This window comes from Atheta coriaria, unplaced genomic scaffold (assembly GCF_025399875.1).
Source record: "Atheta coriaria isolate IRGN ID8LTWV9N9 unplaced genomic scaffold, Caltech_Dcor_3.1 hic_scaffold_3_pilon, whole genome shotgun sequence".
Taxonomy (NCBI): domain Eukaryota; kingdom Metazoa; phylum Arthropoda; class Insecta; order Coleoptera; family Staphylinidae; genus Dalotia; species Dalotia coriaria.
In genome coordinates this window covers 7,795,818-7,814,494 of record NW_027045445.1, presented here as the reverse complement: position 1 = coordinate 7,814,494, position 18,677 = coordinate 7,795,818, and the positions used below count along the sequence as shown (strand labels likewise).

General features: G+C 34.8%; 1 protein-coding gene across 2 annotated transcripts in view; it reads right to left on the bottom strand.

Annotated features, from left to right (window-relative positions):
* The window catches only part of ETHR (ecdysis triggering hormone receptor), a 37,895-nt gene extending 22,527 nt beyond the window's left edge, over nt 1-15,368 (bottom strand). The window contains exon 1 of one of the 2 annotated variants that reach the window (XM_065299122.1): nt 14,530-15,368. In XM_065299122.1, the coding sequence (XP_065155194.1) occupies nt 14,530-15,001 (472 nt within the window). In that variant the 5' untranslated portion in view covers nt 15,002-15,368. The remainder of the gene's footprint in view (nt 1-14,529) is intronic. The other variant, XM_065299123.1, reaches the window with a different exon arrangement.
* Nucleotides 15,369-18,677: the final 3,309 nt, after the last annotated feature.

The window sequence follows — 18,677 nt, the reverse complement described above, 5'->3', positions numbered from 1 at the left end:
AATCAAGATTGAGAGCAAAGTTTTCAGAAGTTTTCCAACTTTTGCAAGCTTTCAAAGTTTTGTGAGTTTTTCCATCGTGTTCCGGGACACACGAGGCGAGGTTAGAGTGCTCAACTAATGTGACATCTATCTGTTTTAGAACAAACAAAATTAGAGTTATAAACAACAAATCAAAGAGAAACAAAAGAAAATCCAATAGAAAATTGAATTTTTTGCAAACTAACGTTTAAAAACTACAAAAACTAAAAGAAATAAAGAAATACAATGAATAGTATTATTACTAAGTGCATAATCCGCCCCGGAACTAAAACCCGTGACTAAAGTACTTTAGTCACGGCATTGGCTGAAAAACTCACGATTTAAAAGTGAAAGACAAAAAAATATATTAATTTTTAAAAATTATATAAAAGCAGAGAAATATTCAAATATTATATGCTCCAAACTCGCATTAAAAAGTCTTTTATGCAGTTTTAATTAAAATTTTGAAATTGGATTTTTATGCATGAAATTATCCCTCAGAGCAACTTAGATTGCATGTGCGTAAAGTATATAAATAACATAAACGTGCGTGCGTAGGAATATGTACATAATTTAGTATTTTTGTACCTTCCGACGCAGTCGTTATCCTCGTCGTCCTTTTCATCCGCTCGCATTACATCCCTTTGTTACCCCAAAGACTCCGGCTCTTTTCGCCCCCATGTTATGCATTATGCGTAATGCAATGTTTGCCATATGTAATAAATTATTTCATCAAAAATTTTCATCAAATACGAAAATTTTACACCAAAATAAATTTATCAAGTTTTGCCATCTATAGACTGATAGAAGAACTTGTGATAGTTCATAAATTCGATTTGCTTTGATTAAAATTGAATGTGCCCAAAGCAGTTTATGAAACTTGATCGAAAACTTTGTGTTGCTTTACGAGATTGAATTCGGCAAGTGCATAAAATGACGGCTTGCGTTCGGCGCTCGTAATCGCATCGTAAAATCAGGAATCGAATGAAATCGAATGCAAACATCGTATAACCGGCTCAAAAACGTAAGTAGCAAACATTACGAACACGATGTCAATAAAATCGTTGTTTACGTTCACAGAACGATGACTTCATCTACTAATCAAAATCAAAAAATATATCAGTCTATTACTATTAAACGTAATAAAAAAAACATAAACAAAACAATTCCTCATCATTTTACGTAGTTTTTTTGAGTGACATTCCTATTTTCCGGAATCATTTTTTAAATTTTACGACTTTTTATTTTTTACGATTCGACATTTCTGGAGAGATGTTTTTCTTTCTTTTTTTTTGCACTTTGAATGTTGTATATGTTACGGATGTTTGAATTTCGGGCGATTACACAGTGGAACATGGAACACGGTGTTCATATTTCATACGTTTTTATTCGCGAATCAATCGCGAACGTGACGTGTGAGATCGATTCGCATCGGGAACGCGCGCGCAAAAGATGTTGGATGAATTTTATCGCTTTGCGAGTTGTAAGATGTAAACGTAAACATTTCGCACGCACCTCATCACGGGCAAGAAGCGAGCCAAAAAGGAGTAGAAAGGCGTCAGTAATCGTTTTACGATTATGATTTTGATTGCGTCTAGGGTCTGGAAAAGTTTTACACTTCGGCGTGAATCTTAGAAGTTTAAAAGTAGTTGGGGTGTAATTTATGACTTGAACAAAAGTTTTATAATACGGAATATGTAATATTGTATAAAAAAATGTGGATGAATGTTGAATATGCAGTTATTATTATTATAGTGCTCGGTATTTGTACCACAACTCAACGTTTAACCCTTGGCTTCGCTCGCGAATATCTAAAATAATGAAGTTGCTTCCGTACGCGTCCGTAGTCACAGAAGAAGTAACAATGAAGTAGAATGGCGGGAAGTTTAAAATGGCTGAAAGTATAGTCTATGGAAGTATAGTGTACAGTCTCAATAGTGTAGTCAATTGGATTTGATGTTGACGTAGCTGTCGGTAATACAGTGTGATAATACAGTGTGATGGTACTATAGTACTTAGGTTTGAGCTTCATTGCTGGAATGCTAGATGGCGTTAAAGTAGTCAAATAGCCAGATACAGAGGTATTATTGGCTAAACAATTTCTTTATTTTATTTAAAAAATAATTTTTTTATTAAATAAAAAGTAGCCTATAACCATTCGGGGACCACTAAGAATATGTGTACAAATTTTCATGATGATCGGTTAAGTAGTTTTTGCGTCAAAGTGTAACAAACATCAGGACTTTCGCATTTATAATATTAGTAGGGATTAAATATCAAGTGGGCTAAACGCACTTTTTGTTTTAAATTGATTAAAAGTAAGCGAAGTATTCGTGTAGCTCCACCCAGTGACTAAAGTCCGTGACTAAAGTACTTTAGTCACAGTCTTTGTCACCCGTGTATAAAATACCACTTTTTATATCTCAAAACCGTGGGAAAACCGACGCTTTAAACGTAGAAGTTGAAAAAAATACATTTACTACCCACTTTAATGATGAATCGACAAATTTTTACCCAAACGATGAAATGTTGTGATTGATAAATATATATTATAACCCTTGGGAAATGATTTGCCTAAAATTTTTATTACACCTGTCAAATCAATTATGTTGATACACAAGTAATTGGAATTTGTAAATTCGTATTAAATTATTGGTGGTATGACATTTTGCGAAGCTGTGATTATGCAAAGAAATTTGCTTTTTTGATGTAAATTGATTTAATTTTATTGCGACCTATTTCAATTTATCGACCACCCACCGTTTTGGTATTTATATATGTATCTAAATGCCATGAATTTCGACATATTTAAATAATTTTATTATTTTCGTTTAAATTCATATTATTCAATCACAGAATACTGGAAAACGCGTTGAATCGATGTAAGTTATTAAAATTGTAATTATATTTATTACTAATATATGCTGGAAGATCATTATTTTTAAATTGCATCTAAATGCTAAGATTATAATAAATTAATTTCATCTACTTCTTGGAAAAAACCTTTTTTTCACATTTTAAAGAAAAATAACTTTTTATTCAGCAGAAACTTCAATGAGAGCCTAATTTTATTATTTGTAACCACAACCACATTGTATATTACATTATATTATGTAGGTGACTACATTTTTCACTCAAATGTGTAAACTTCTAACAAATTTTCTTAAAGCTGTTAAAAAACTTTTATTCCAACTTTTCTTCTAAGTATTCTCATCAATCAATTGAAACACTTTTCATCACAAAATTTAGTCATTCTCCATCAGAAATTCTTAATTTACATAATTATTCTTAACTTCTTACGGCACTAAAAGTAAAATAATTCCATGCCCACGCCACGATGTCTGCGGATGTCGATATAAAAAAGCAACCCACGGTATTTTGGGCTCGCGCAATCAGCGTTCCTCTTCGCCTTTCGGTCGAATGTGGGCACGAGTGAATTTATTGCAAAAAAAGTCACAGCATCTGTCAACTGGTTGCCTCCAACACAAAGGGTTAACTCGGCGAGCGCTGTGCTCGCCAAAAACGAAAATCAAGCGACGAGCCTACAGCGCCGCAAATGGCAAATTGAAAAAGTGCCATCGACAACAATAACCAGAGAGAAATGAGTCGCGCCATTTATTGTCAAGCACAACCACATTATACAGAACCGGATTATGCAAAACATAAAAACTGTGCAGATAGGCAACCCACAGTACTTTTAAATACATAATGTACTTTATTCATCAATGTATATTGCGCATGCGTAAAATAATTTTATCTGAGAAAGAAAACATACGCCTACTCTGCCCAACTGTGAAAAAAATTAAAACACGTTTAATTGCGTCCTGTAAATGAGAATGCCGTGACACTGGAAGCGCTTTTTTAATTAAACTTTTAATTGTTTAACCACCACCGTAAGCAAGATGTAGATAATGAAAATGTAAGCTAATTGCGAAAAAAAATTATTTTATTTTTATTTTCTTTCATAGATTTGTTGCAAATTATCCGTTAATTGCATTGCGCATTGACCTTGAGCGACAATTCTCTCATCCACTCTGCGGCGGCAGTGGCGGCAGTTGAATGATGGCCGAGTGACGAGTGCGCGCACCGCCGGCAATTTGTTTTGATTACGCATTAAGCAAATTTACTTTTCTCGTTTCGCGTTGGCGCCGGCCCGCACATGCCACCGGCCAGCTTTTCTGTTGACTGTCATTACGCGCTGTCCTTCGCAATTTGTGTCGCGCCACCGCCACCACCGCCACCCCAATCACTCTCTTTCTCTGACTTACTCAAGCTTTCGTTCGATTTGATGCGGCTGTCAAGCTGAAATCTAATTTTGTACTTTATTGCGGCTGATTATGGCTAATTACGGATGCGGACCACTCAAAAACACAATGAGAATTATTCAGTTTATTATTTCGTTTAAAATCATACCCAGAAAGTGAGGTTATTTTGAAACTTTATAACCTTTTAAATAACAGATGGCGCGATGTATAAATCGTTAAAAAACGTAATTCTGGTAATATGTTTGTTATCCAGATCGTAACTTATGTCCAATGACAATTAGTTCTGAAATGTTTGCTGGAAATCTTTGGAAAATCTCTCGCAAACACAAAACTTTTCTTCTCAACGAAATTATTCTCCTTGCTCAAGTTCTGCGTCGTGATAATAAATCTTTAACTCCTCATTGCGCTAATTTTCTCTTCTCACAAGTTCATCCGGGAGAACACTGCGGAATATTTATCTCAAAGTTAATCTTCTCTCGCCTCTGCGTAATCCACTGCACGATGCGCGCCATATGTAGAGTAGTAACGTCAATTAGACTCAACGATATTAAGATATTGCGCTACTGAAAGCACCGAAACGCAGAGAGAGATTATGCAGAAAGGGCTTACATAGCAAGCGGATGAGGTTAGTGTGTCGTACATTATGCAACCAAATATACACTAGAGAAATATTCATTGTTTTATTTATTTTTGTCTTTTTTGCTTCTTTTCGTGTGTATTTACAGAGTATTATTCATAATCTAATTTATTTGTTCCGCGCCTCGACACAACATGCGACAAATCATGCCACGGGTGACATTTTCAATTTCGTTAAACGCCTCTTCAAGAACAAGCACTGAATAAAATATTTATTCCACACACTTGTATAATACAGTGAAATAAATAGAATACAATGATGTTAATGTAATGTATGCAACCACACACACATACATATTTAAAATTTATGTATACATGTTGTTCGTTTGGTTGCATATGTTAAAAAATATTTGCATGTTCAAAACTTGTTTAATACGTATTTTGGCAACCCTGTCGTGTATCGTATTGTTTTATGCGGTTTTATGTAGGAGTCGGAGTCTATCACATCACGTAATACTTGTGTGCTTCTTGCGCTCCTTTAAAATACAGTTTCGATGGCTTGTTTATTTTTTGTTTTGTTTTATGTCTGCGACGTGACTCTTTTGATTGTGTTCGCAGTTCGCATTGTGACGAGGATTGTTTAACGAGATGAAAGAGTCGGGCGCAGACAGTCCTTAAATAGGAACGCCATCGTAAAGATGTCACGGAATTATTCAAATTTGTTTTCAATCTCAATAGAATAAGATACAACTACACCAAAGAACTAAAAATTAATTGGGTGTGCAAGTAGCGCCATCTGTGATTCAGTAAGTAAAATATAATTTATACAGGCTTTTTGTGGTTCCAAACTGTTTGTTTGTTCAATACAATAATTGTCTTTTTGTTATTTTTAGTTTATTGGACACATCACGCACATTTTGAGACTGTCACCAAGAAAATAAGCAAAAAAAGCAAAGCTAAGAACCAGAGGCCAAGGTCGTGACTAAAGTACTTTAGTCACGGGCTTTAGTCACGGGTTGGAGCAATGTTTTGGTATAAAAAGTAAACTTTTACGCACTATTTCAAGTTTTCTCAGATAATTACTAGAAATCTAACAAATTTCTAAATTTATTTTAATAATATAACTAAATTTTGAGGTTAGGTATACAAAATGACAGCTTCCATACACCATAACCTAAAATTAACCCTATTTATGCAACTAATTTGTTAATTCTTGAATCGCGCCTAATTTCCTCGTAAATATTTCAACTTGAACTCAAACTTTAAAGTGTTTAGGACGTTCAGGCACTTCCTCGATGACTATCTTAACTTGCGCAACATTTTGCAGCACTTCTGCAGTCGCGAGTGTTTAAACTCGGCGGGCGCGCACACAGATTGAGAGATAAGTAAATATTAAACGACATCTCAGAAGTAATTAAGCCGACTATGGTGTTCGCATGTAAATACACCAATCGGCCTGATTCGCCACGCGCCTAACAGCATTATTTCGCAAGCAAGTCGAAACAAAAGGGGATCGTCAGGCTCGCGTTAAGATCTAGTTCAATATTTAACAGTTGCCGCTGTCGGCCCGAGAAGGGGGCAGAAAGGGTTAAAAGCTAACTTGTCCGACATACCCTCGGCAAACAAGGTTATCCCCTGTCTTTCAACTTGAGGACCTAGTTACATGTGATAAATTAGAAATAGATCGGATTTTAGGTAATTTTTCTCAAAGCTATAATGAATATTTAATGAATTATACTGGAAAGTAGACATTTAATTAATTAATTTGAATTTATCAGTTGGAATTGTAAGTTTAAAATATTTTAGAATTTATTTTATGTTCAGCCAGAGAAATTGTTTCAAAAACCATGAAAATTAGTGGCTTTTTGTATAGAAAACAGAATCGTGTTAGTTACAACGTTTATAACTCAAGAACGGCTGGACAGATTTTGATGATCTATGATTTTTTGGATTCGTCTCCATCTCGAATAGGAGAATAATTATGAAATTACCAAAAATTATGATGTACAGGGTGTTAAATAAGCATTTTTCAATTTTTTTTAAAGAAAATTGCAAAAAAAGTAAAAATAAACTACATTTTCACTAAAAAGTAATTAATTAATAGCTCTAATTACTTAATATACGCAAAAATGTATTAAAATCAAAAATATTTCTTTTATTTGCATAAGTTTGATTTTATTGCTGGGTTTTTGCCATCTTCACGTGATAATTGTAATTTCATTTTGAGTTAATCATTCTCACTTTTTTGGCACACTTTAGTCATTTATTTGCGATGCTATTAAGCGTTCGATTCGCGGCGCTGTTTGCACGCTCCATGTTTACGCACCGAACAATGCGTTAACATCGCGAAACACGACCGCGACGACGCCGGCGAGTAATAATAGATTCGGTCGCTTGTTGTAATCACTCATCGTGTGCAAACATGTTCCATTTTTTTGCTGCTCGGCACCCACGAAAATTCCCCATGAATGAAAATAAATACAAAGCCAGTGAGTCGGAAATTAGTAATCATTTTATTATTGCGTTATTCCGCCGTAAGGCATCTGAAGTTATAGTTACAGTCAACGAAAAGCAATTGAACTTTTTAAATACATAAATTTAGTAGTTTTGAGTATTGTAGAGTAGTTTTTAAAATGCAGGCTTAATATTCATTGATGAGTACTTTTGGAATATGCCAGCTTAAAAAATTATCAACTGCAAGATCAGATTTTCGCTAAATCCAGTTATTATCCATGCAACTTAAGCCCACCCAAAGTACATTTGTCACAACTGTAAATTAAGTTGGATAATTATAGAAATACTAGCTTTAACCCGCGGCTTCGCTCGCGAATATCTCAAATAATGAAGTTGCTTCCGTAAGCGTCTGTAGTCACAGAAGAAGTAACAATGAAGTAGAATGGCGGGAAGTTTAAAATGGCTGAAAGTATAGTCTATGGAAGTATAGTGTACAGTCTCCATAGTGTAGTCAATTGGATTTGATGTTGACGTAGCTATCGGTAATACAGTGTGATAATACAGTGTGATGGTACTATAGTATTTAGGTTTGAGCTTCATTGGTGGAATGCTAGATGGCGTTAAAGTAGTCAAATAGCCAGATGCAGAGGTATTATTGGCTAAACTATTTCTTTATTTTATTTTTAAAATAATTTTTTTATTAAATAAAGAGTAGCCTATAACCATTCGGGGACCACTACGAATATGTGTACAAATTTTCATGATGATCGGTTAAGTAGTTTTTGCGTGAAAGTGTAACAAACAACAGGACTTTCGCATTTATAATATTAGTAGGGATTCATAATAATGGCTTGAATTTAGTAAAAAACTATTTTTTATAGTACCTATTGGTTAAACTTTCTTTTGCTGTTGACATTGTTACAATAGAGGACTTTGAAGATTAGTTAAATGTTAAAAATAGCCTGGAGGTCTGAAATGTTTACAGTACATTAATAATTAATTATTTGCTTGTCGATTGTTGCCATTGACAGAGCTTTCTTAAGGTTAAGATAATATAAATATGCAAATCCTTCTATCCAAACTCCTAGCAACTATATTATGTTACATACGAACGCAAGTAACATTTTTTTATTATTTTAGAAAATGATATGAACATAATCCGAAAATAGCTTTCTGTTAGTGCTCCCAGGTCGTTGCTCGTTTTGTGTTTGAACTTAACATTGAACATTGAATCGTCTCGCTGGGCGGCAAACACGCAACGTTTGATGCTCGGAAAACATGCGGAAACACTGTTAAGCTCGCGCGCATTTTCACACACACACACACACACATGCACACATACAAGATAGCTTTGCTAAACGCTAAGGCAAAAGCTCTGGCAAACGCACAGCATGAACGTTATTAAATTTTAAACGTTTGCAAATGTACCGGTGCCAAAAACTCGAGGAATTCACTCAATATGCCTAAATTTCCAATACCTTTTCAATTTTCAACAAATCTAAACATTTCCAATGATTTTTATGCGTTAAAAGTTAAAAGTTAAATGCGTTAAATTTATTTAGTACGTGTATGTCATACATGCGTAACAAAAGCAAATATTTATTAAACTCGTAATAAAAAAATCCGTCATTGTTTACACCACAAGCGTCTATTTAGTTTTCCGGGGTTTTTGATCTTGTTTCCAGTCTTCCAACGCATTAAAAAAATATTTTTTTATAGTTTGCTTCAAAAGTTATAATTAAATTTGTGCATGTTTTTCGAAGCCGAAATGTTTGAATGCTTGAATTGCTTGAGACACTGAGAAATTGAGAATTGAGCATGTTGTGAATGGAAAGATGTGATTTTAATTAATGACCGCAAACGAGCGCGAATGGAGAAAAAACAGATTTGAAAGAAAAATGAACCAGTTTTTTTTGTGTGCTACGCATCACAGCGATAAGTAATGATCGTTAATCATGTGCCTCGTTTTGGTGCTTTGTAATATCTTTAAATAATCAACATACAATTAAAAAAAACATTTTTTTCGGCTGTAATTAAAAATTTTCACAATAAAAAATTAATAGTTTATTGTCATCATGTTTTTGAGTTAGCATATTACTATCAAGCGTGTTATTTTGATATTTTTTTGAAAAATGTATATTATTATTGATATGTGTATGTATGTTACTCATTTACTTCAAAACAATTGGGTTGATTTGGATGAAAATTGCACAAAATCTTAATAATAGTCTAGCAAGTGATATTGGAAAGTTTGGCAGTGAAATAATAACTTTAAAGGTGTAAAATAAGCGATTATAGTTGATATGAAGCTATAATAACAATTATAGTCATTTAATTCAAACGTAGATGGCGCTACAATGGAATTTCTTCCTTAAATTCACAAGACAACTCTGAAAATAATTTATACGCTGCCTAAAGTTATACACTAATAAATTTTTAGTCTAATGTAGTCTAATAAAAATAATACCTGATTAAAATTGACATTTACCTCACTGCGCAATTGTATATAATTGAAATAGTTTGCTGATTGTACTAACATCAAGAAACACATTAAGACAACAATTCCATTACGCTGTCGTCGATAAAACGCTTTTGAACGCTTCGGCCGTTACACAGCGCTTTGTTTATTATACCTCCTGCATTGCAGCAGGCTTGCACATTGCACAAATAACTGAAATGCACACAGAAATTAAACTAAATCGTTAAAATGCTCGCCTAATTGCTCCAAAATCCAATTAACGCCGTATAAAGACAACTATAACAACCAACAAGTCACAAAAATTCTCCACGACTGGAAATTTATCTTATATGATAGAAAAACCACTCAAATTCCGGAGATTTTTCAAAGTTTTGAAAGTTTTCAACTAATTACACTCAATACCAATGAATTGAGTTTGAACATAGAGAAGCAAGAAGAGAAAATGTACGAGTGACATTTCTACTTGTTACAAACATCTTAATTAGTTCAAGAAACAAGTTAATTAACAGCAAAATCAATATTTTAAAATTAAATTAATTATTCTTCTGTTAGTTTTCATTTATTGCACGCGTTTTAGTTGAAAAACTTTTCGCTAAGTATAAATGTCTAGCCTGAATTAATGAACCTGCCTCACATAATATGCTCAAAGGAGTTGAAGGCGCAAGTTATTTCTAAATTGAGTAACTTTGACAGCTTCCCAGCGCTGCGTATCTAGTAATTTGAAATGTTTTAAAAAATGAACCTCTCTGTTGGCGTGACGAATGTGCTCGCTTTCCGCATGATTGACTCGCCTGGCGTCACTTTGCTCGCGACTGCGGTGCGCCATATTGAGTGTCGTCGCCATTTAAATGTCGCGACACTACTAAATATTGTCATTCTTCAATTTTGTTACAATATTCGTAGTTAAAGCCATGTAGTCATGCGATTGTTATTTATAACTTGCGAGTCGGTACACGGCGGCCGTTTATTAAATACGCATAAAAATAAATTCATCTGTGCGTTTATTGTGTGACGGTTGGCGATGCGGGTAACATTGTTGGCGGTTGTGTGACTTTTCTTCGTTGTGAAAGCCTCGGCAGCCAGCGCCAAACTTGGTGCGTACAACTTTATCAGTCTACGTATGGCGCACACGCCGCACGCACGCCGCATGGAGTAACAGCATTATGGCATTATGCTTTTCCAATAACATAATGGACGATGGACGTTTTTAATTCGATTTGTCAGCGTTCGTTAGACGCCGGCGAGAAATCGGAGAACATTTACAGAACAAGTTGGGAAATATTTCATTGCCTAGGATGTAAAGTGAAGTAAAGTCGTGCTGGAATGTTATAGATACTCAATGGAAGATTCATGTGGTTTGTATGTTGTAAGTTATTCAGTTGTGATGTAGCTACTAATTTAATTCTTTATAAAAATGATTATAAATTATTATTTTACTGTTTTTACTCGTGATATCTTCTGTGATGGTTTTAATAACACGTAGATCAACTAATTTATTGTTTATTGGACTTATTATGTGTTAATTTTGTCAATAAAATGCAAAATATTAATTTTAACACTAAAAATGGTAATAGTGCATTGTAACGCCATCTAGAATCAAAATATATAACTATATCCGTATAAACTGTCAATCCCTATCCTTAATAATATTATAAATGCGAAAGTCCTGATGTTTGTTACACTTTCACGCAAAAACTACTTAACCGATCATCATGAAAATTTGTACACATATTCTTAGTGGTCCCCGAATGGTTATAGGCTACTTTTTATTTAATAAAAAAAATTATTTTTTAAATAAAATAAAGAAATTGTTTAGCCAATAATACCTCTGCATCTGACTATTTGACTACTTTAACGCCATCTAGCATTCCAGCAATGAAGCTCAAACCTAAGTACTATAGTACCATCACACTGTATTATCACACTGTATTACCGACAGCTACGTCAACATCAAATCCAATTGACTACACTATAGAGACTGTACACTATACTTCCATAGATTATACTTTCAGCCATTTTAAACTTCCCGCCATTTTACTTCATTGTTACTTCTTCTGTGACTACAGACGCGTACGGAAGCAACTTCATTGTTTTAGATATTCGCTAGCGAAGCCGCGAGTTAAAGCTAGTTCGTTATAAAAATGATTTTAAATTATTATTTTACTGTTTGTTGCTCGGGATATCTTCTGTGATGGTTTTAATAATACGTAGATCAACTAATTTTTTGCTTTTTGACATTTTATGCGCAAATTTTGCCGATAAAACTCCAAAATATTAATTTTAACACTGAAAAATTGCTAATAATGCTTTGTAACGCCATCTGAATTCAAAATATATAACTATATCCATATAAACTGTCAACAAAAAATATTTTGCTTCAAAAATTAGACTGTTTACTTGTCCTTGGTCAAAATTATCTAAATACCGAACTTGATTCAGTGATTTGCACTCCCAAACTTCACAAACAAACAAATTTGCATTTATAATAGGTAAAAGTCAGAAATTATTTTAAGTACTGTTGGTTGCCTATAATGATTACAAAACTAATTGGTCTTAGAATTTTTTGTAACTATAATTTACTGCATTTTAATACTCTAATAAGTAAATTAATATAATATAAAAGACCTCTAAAACTTTTCCATTAATTTAATACATTATTCAATCACAAACTACGATTTTTCAAAAAATTTCCACGCCAAATACAACAAACCGACGTGTTCTTGAAGGTAAATGTAGAACGAAACTTTTCCATTCGATTCTTCAATTGGCAATTAACACAATTAAACAATTAGGCCGAGCGTGCCGCAATAAAAGCTAAATTTAAATGATAATTGTTTGTCGAACCAGCCAGCGTACAAATCGCCGGAGATAAGAAACGCGCCTTCGGAGGATTCAAACACAAACATAGGTACTACGAATGTGTAAAATTAACCGTGCGCTTCATATGCAAATGACCCTGCAGATACTAATTATTACAATACACTAATTGCACTACTGTGTAATCAACTAATCGCGCATTTTCTTCAATTACATTTAAATCTGCACATTAAAAGTTCAACAACTTTTTTTTTAACGCGTAAAATACAAAAATTGTGGTTTTTTGAGTTTTTAGTCTAAAAACGTTAAATTTTTCACAATAATAAATCTATATATATAAAAATGAATTGCTGTTCGTTAGTCTCGCTAAAACTCGAGAACGGCTGAACGGATTTATCTTATCTTGGTCTTGAATTATTCGTGAAGGTCTAGGGAAGGTTTAGAAGGTGAGAAAAATTCGAATAATTGCCGGGAAAATCCTCTAAACAGCTCTTTTCTATAGAATAACATTTGACATTGAAATTCAATCATAGTTATAGTTAAATAGTTGAATTCGAGATGGCGCGCTGAAGTGCATTATTGACAAAACTTTATATGCATAATTTCTTTAAATTAAAATTGCTAATCTTATTGATAGAATTGACTCTTACTACGAATATGTCTAGAACAAGAGAGTAAAAACGAATTACATTTTTATTAAACACTGCCGGAACGAAGTCGCGGGCAACAGCTAGTGTTAAATAATTCTATTTTACGTAACTGCTAACTCCATCTATTGGAAGACAATGAAAACTTTGTCTAATTCCTTGACAAATCACTTCTTGCAAATATTCTGCATCTTTATGAATGTATTCGGGTGGTGGGCGTGCGAGTGCATACAAAAATCAGTTGGCCGCGTGCCAAAACGCCGCTAATATTTCACTCCGGCTGCAATTTGTTGCCCGCCGCCGGCCGACCAATCATGCTAATGACATGTTTATCTCAACGCGCCTTTCGCGCCGAGAAAACATCGGCAAAACACGCCGAAAATTACGCGCGCGTTTTAATAAATGCAATTTACGAGCCAATGCGCCGAGCATTTCAAATAAACACTCGAAAATTTACGACACATTCGCAAAACGATTTAATATCAATATCTTTCTGTATTTCTTTTTTATTTTATTCCGGAAGTAAACCACTTAGGAAGCAATCCGGGTTCTTTGTGTTCAGCTTAATTCTGGTTCTCGAAAAACGGAAAACCCGAAAATAAAAGAAAATCGTTTTGCTTTCCCCCATTCGGATGGGATCGAACTCCATTCATGTAATTACCATTGTCCGTTGTCATTGTCATCTGATCATAATGAAGTAAGGACTCGATTTCATCAAAAGAGAAAATCAGAAAAAGAAAAAAAAAACAATTTCATAACCTCAAATCAACAGCTATCAAAATGGCCTCCTAAATAATCAATTTTTTGATATTTAATTAAAATCTGTCTCTATTACTGCCTAGGCAGTAAATTAAAATGCTACTTTAATGCCTAACAACATTTTTGTGTTTATTGCATTGAACTTTTGAGGTGTCCGCCATTTTCGCGATGAAATAGCCGCCGGAAATTTGTTCCCCGTCTCCGATGGGTTTTCATGGGCATGATGGGAGCGTTTTATGCGAATTTGGTGAGGCGCAACGCGTCTCCCGTTTTTCCATATAAAAAAGAAAAAAACTTTACGGACGTTTGTTTTTATCGCGTCGTGAAGGCGTACGCGGGACACGAATTTACACGATTGCCGGCCATCCCTCGAATGGAATTGAAAGCGAATGAAGGATTTTCACATTTTCGCATTTCCACGTCGTTTCGCAAAGGTCGCAAATGGATATTGCACCATAGCACAACCATATTCAATAGTCTACAATATTTTATATAATATTATCAATTTACTTACACATTTCTTCACCGAGCACCCATACTTCCGGTCTGGAATTCACCTCAACCAATACAGTAGGCGTACAAACCAACAGGACCATTAAATCAGCAACGCTGAGATTAACCAAGAAGATATTCGTGCTGTTGCGCATGTCCTTGGTCTTGAAGATGACAATCGGCACCATCACGTTACCCACGACGCCCAGACACATGATGAGTATGCAGAAGACCATCGAGGTGGTGCGAATGTAACTGGGAAAGACCGGATTGTAGCTGCCATTAGGTGGCATTGCACCCAACTGCCCACTGGTGGAAATATTCTCAAAGATGCTGGTGTTACCACCACCGCCATTACTATTGATGTTGACATTGTTGCTGGTGGTGAGATTGTTGAAATACAACGGGTATAAATCGGTGGCGTTGATGGTTGACGCCGAGGTGGCGGTGGTGAAGGTGAGGAGAGTCGTGGTCGCGAGCGCCGACGAAATCATATCATCATCGTCGCGCGCCTCGACCCGGTGCACATTTTATTCACTGGTTCACATTGTAGATTATCTGAAGAGTTTGTAAAGTGTTTGAGATGTTGTCTTGTTAATATTGGAATCATATCATTTTTAACGCGCACTGAATTTATTTGAAACGTGGTCACATTTTTTAAAGTTTTAGGTTATTTTGTTGGATGGATGGATTGTTTTGTTTGTTTTTGTTGTTAGTTATGTTTACGCGTGATCGCGCGTTCGGGGAGCGGAGGCAGTGGTTGCGGTTAGCGTGTGTGCACCGTTCGCGCGTCTGTCGCGCACTGAAGGCGCGTCGCGGCGTGGGCCGTCGCGAGATGCTCGATTTGCTCGATTTGCTCAGCCCCCGAAATCTCGCGCGGCTCGCGAGAGTGCCTCCGCTGCACGCGTTTCATGCCAGGTACTCCAACAAGTTACGAGTTGAGTTATGCCGCAAAACACATAGTAAAACATGGCATTTTCGTGTGATTGTAAAAATTATGTACAAATTTTAAGAATGTATCATGATACTGCAGTAGTAATAAAGTAAGAATAAAAAATAATTAGTAATTCATTAGCAATTCACTATTTAGCAGCTAATATTGCAGATTTGTTGTTGAATTGTGTATAAAAAGTTGTCTATATTAAATCCCTACTATTATTATAAATGCGAAAGTCCTGATGTTTGTTACACTTTCACGCAAAAACTACTTAAACGATCATCATGAAAATTTGTACACATATTCTTAGTGGTCCCCGAATGGTTATAGGCTACTTTTTATTTAATAAAAAAATTATTTTTAAAATAAAATAAAGAAATTGTTTAGCCAATAATACCTCTGCATCTGGCTATTTGACTACTTTAACGCCATCTAGCATTCCAGCAATGAAGCTCAAACCTAAGTACTATAGTACCATCACACTGTATTACCGACAGCTACGTCAACATCAAATCCAATTGACTACACTATGGAGACTGTACACTATACTTCCATAGACTATACTTTCAGCCATTTTAAACTTCCCGCCATTCTATTTCATTGTTACTTCTTCTGTGACTACAGACGCGTACGGAAGCAACTTCATTATTTTAGATAGTCGCGAGCGAAGCCACGGGTTAAAGCTAGTTTATTATAAACGCAAATACTCCATTGTGTATGTGGAGTTGCCTACTCTTGCAGGAGACCCATAGGTAAAGTTCATTATATATCCTCTCAAATTTCAAAATTTGCCAGCATTTAAACCTAATTTAACGTACTGTAAACAAATTCATGAAGAATTCTTTGGATTAGCATTAGAATCTTAAAACAAATCAAGATAAGTAAACGTATTTTAAGCAAAAATTACAAAAAATTAATTAGCAATTAAATCAAACGTGTGAAAATCACCAAAAGAATGGAAAAAGCAAAAAATTATTCTTTGATCACAAAACCTACGTTCACTTTTCATCTGTCTGTCAAAAAAAAAAAGGGAAAAAAACCTAACTTAGTCACACTGACCATCCTGAATAACAGATGACTATAGTAAAAATCTATGATTATTCTTACTATTATTATTATTATCCTTCCGTATTTAATATGTATTAACCCTGATGTGTCTCTCATTCGTACATTCACCTCTGCACTTGCTTTGCTTAACCCGCAAGTTTTTCTTCCCTCCTTAGACTTTTTGTTGCTTTTCTCGCATACTCGTAGATACGCAGTCAGCACACGATTCTTTTTTGTGTGTCTCGTTTTCTTTTTCATTTTGATCTTCACCCTGGAGCGTGCCAACGGACAACCACCTTTTTTACATTCGCAAGACTTCTTCCTGGTTCTCAGTTCTCATCATTGCCGTTTCCTCGCGATCTGAACGCCTCAACGTCTTTAACATTGCGTATTCAGTTTCTGCACGCATTGCGATCATTATTCGCTTGCCTTTAACCTTGAAAGGTTTGATATCCTTGATATCTAAAGTCGTGGCATGCCTTAACATTCCAATTTTCTTCCAACATGCAAACTCTTTTACCTACGTTTTCAGTATAACCTTTTTTTTGTTATTTAATCTTGAACTTGACTTTGGCTTTCTTTTTCACATTTCCATTATCACTTTTCTTTGCTCTCGTGCTCTTCATACTCAAGTGAAGTTAAACTTTACAAATATTCATAAATTTTCATTAACTTTAAGCATAATGCTGTGAAAAGTGAAGAAAATCTTAATGAAAAACACCAGAAAATGCGTGGGTTTTAAAAACATAAGTTTTTCTGTTTTAATTACAAGCAAAAACGCCTTAATGTGCAAAATGTTTCAAAATAAAAAAAAACAATGTACTTTGGGTTACCTACATCAAGAAAACATTTTTTTCAATCAATAAAAAAAGTTATTAAATTTGATTAATCATTAAAAAACCCATAAAATTTACTAAAATTTCTTAAAATATTTAATTTACTTAAATTTAATCTACTTACACTAAATTTCCAATAACAAAAATAAACCTAATAAAAGTTTAATGTAAATTTAGTTGCCTACATTAAACTAGCATTACCTCATGTTCCTCGCAACAAAATGCTAATCTTATCTAACTTTACTAAGCTCAGTTCAGCTCAGCTCGACTAGTTAAATTTCCTGTCGCGCGTCCTGCGAAAAAATCCAATATCGACCTTAACTGCCCAGTGTGCCTATAGTGATCTATTGCCTCTATTGCCTTTTTGCATCCGCGCACATGTCACACATGCACGATCTTTTCCGTCGTTCTCCAACGTTTCTTTTCACTGCCTGACCGCCACCGGTTGAGCACGGGTTGAACTCTTTGTCATTTCGTCCTTTCGTGCTCTCAGCAATCAATCACATATTGTGTTGCGACGCCGAGCGGCAGATTTATAGCGTAATGGCGTCCGGCGTTCGAAAGTTGAAAAATGCAGAGCGCAAACGTGACTGGCACTAGCGACAATAACAATTATTACGATTGTGTTTTGTTTCGTTTAGTGTCTAAACGTCCGAACAATTACGCTAAATGTCAAGCCGAACGTTAAAAATTCAAATCGCCATCGGACAGCGCCGTGTAATTTATTGTCGCCGACGAGAGAAAGAAATAAATCTCAGCAGTTTGTATTTTATATTTATTATTAGACATTGACGGCGGGCATTAGACGTTACGGTTTTTATTTCTGCTACATTACATAAGGATAATTATTTATGGCATTTAACAAACAAACCATTAACATGGAATTCTATTTTATTTTATTGTGAATTTATTCTTTTAAAGACTCATTCATAAAAATACATTTTTTCTACTTCCATCTTTGCAACGTTAGTTTTTCCATGGTTTTAAGACTCAAAAAGTTGTATTTTAATCATCGACGGCCAAAGTCGTGACTAAAGTGCTTTAGCCACGGGTTTTAGTCACGGGATGGAATTTAGCAACTTTATATTTACTATACTATAAAGTAGTGACGACTAAAAAGCAACTAAAAGATATTTTGCTATATTTATCACTAGCTTTACCCCTTGGCTTCGCTCGCGAATATCTAAAATAATGAAGTTGCTTCCGTACGCGTCTGTAGTCACAGAAGAAGTAACAATGAAGTAGAATGGCGGGAAGTTTAAAATGGCTGAAAGTATAGTCTATGGAAGTATAGTGTACAGTCTCCATAGTGTAGTCAATTGGATTTGATGTTGACGTAGCTGTCGGTAA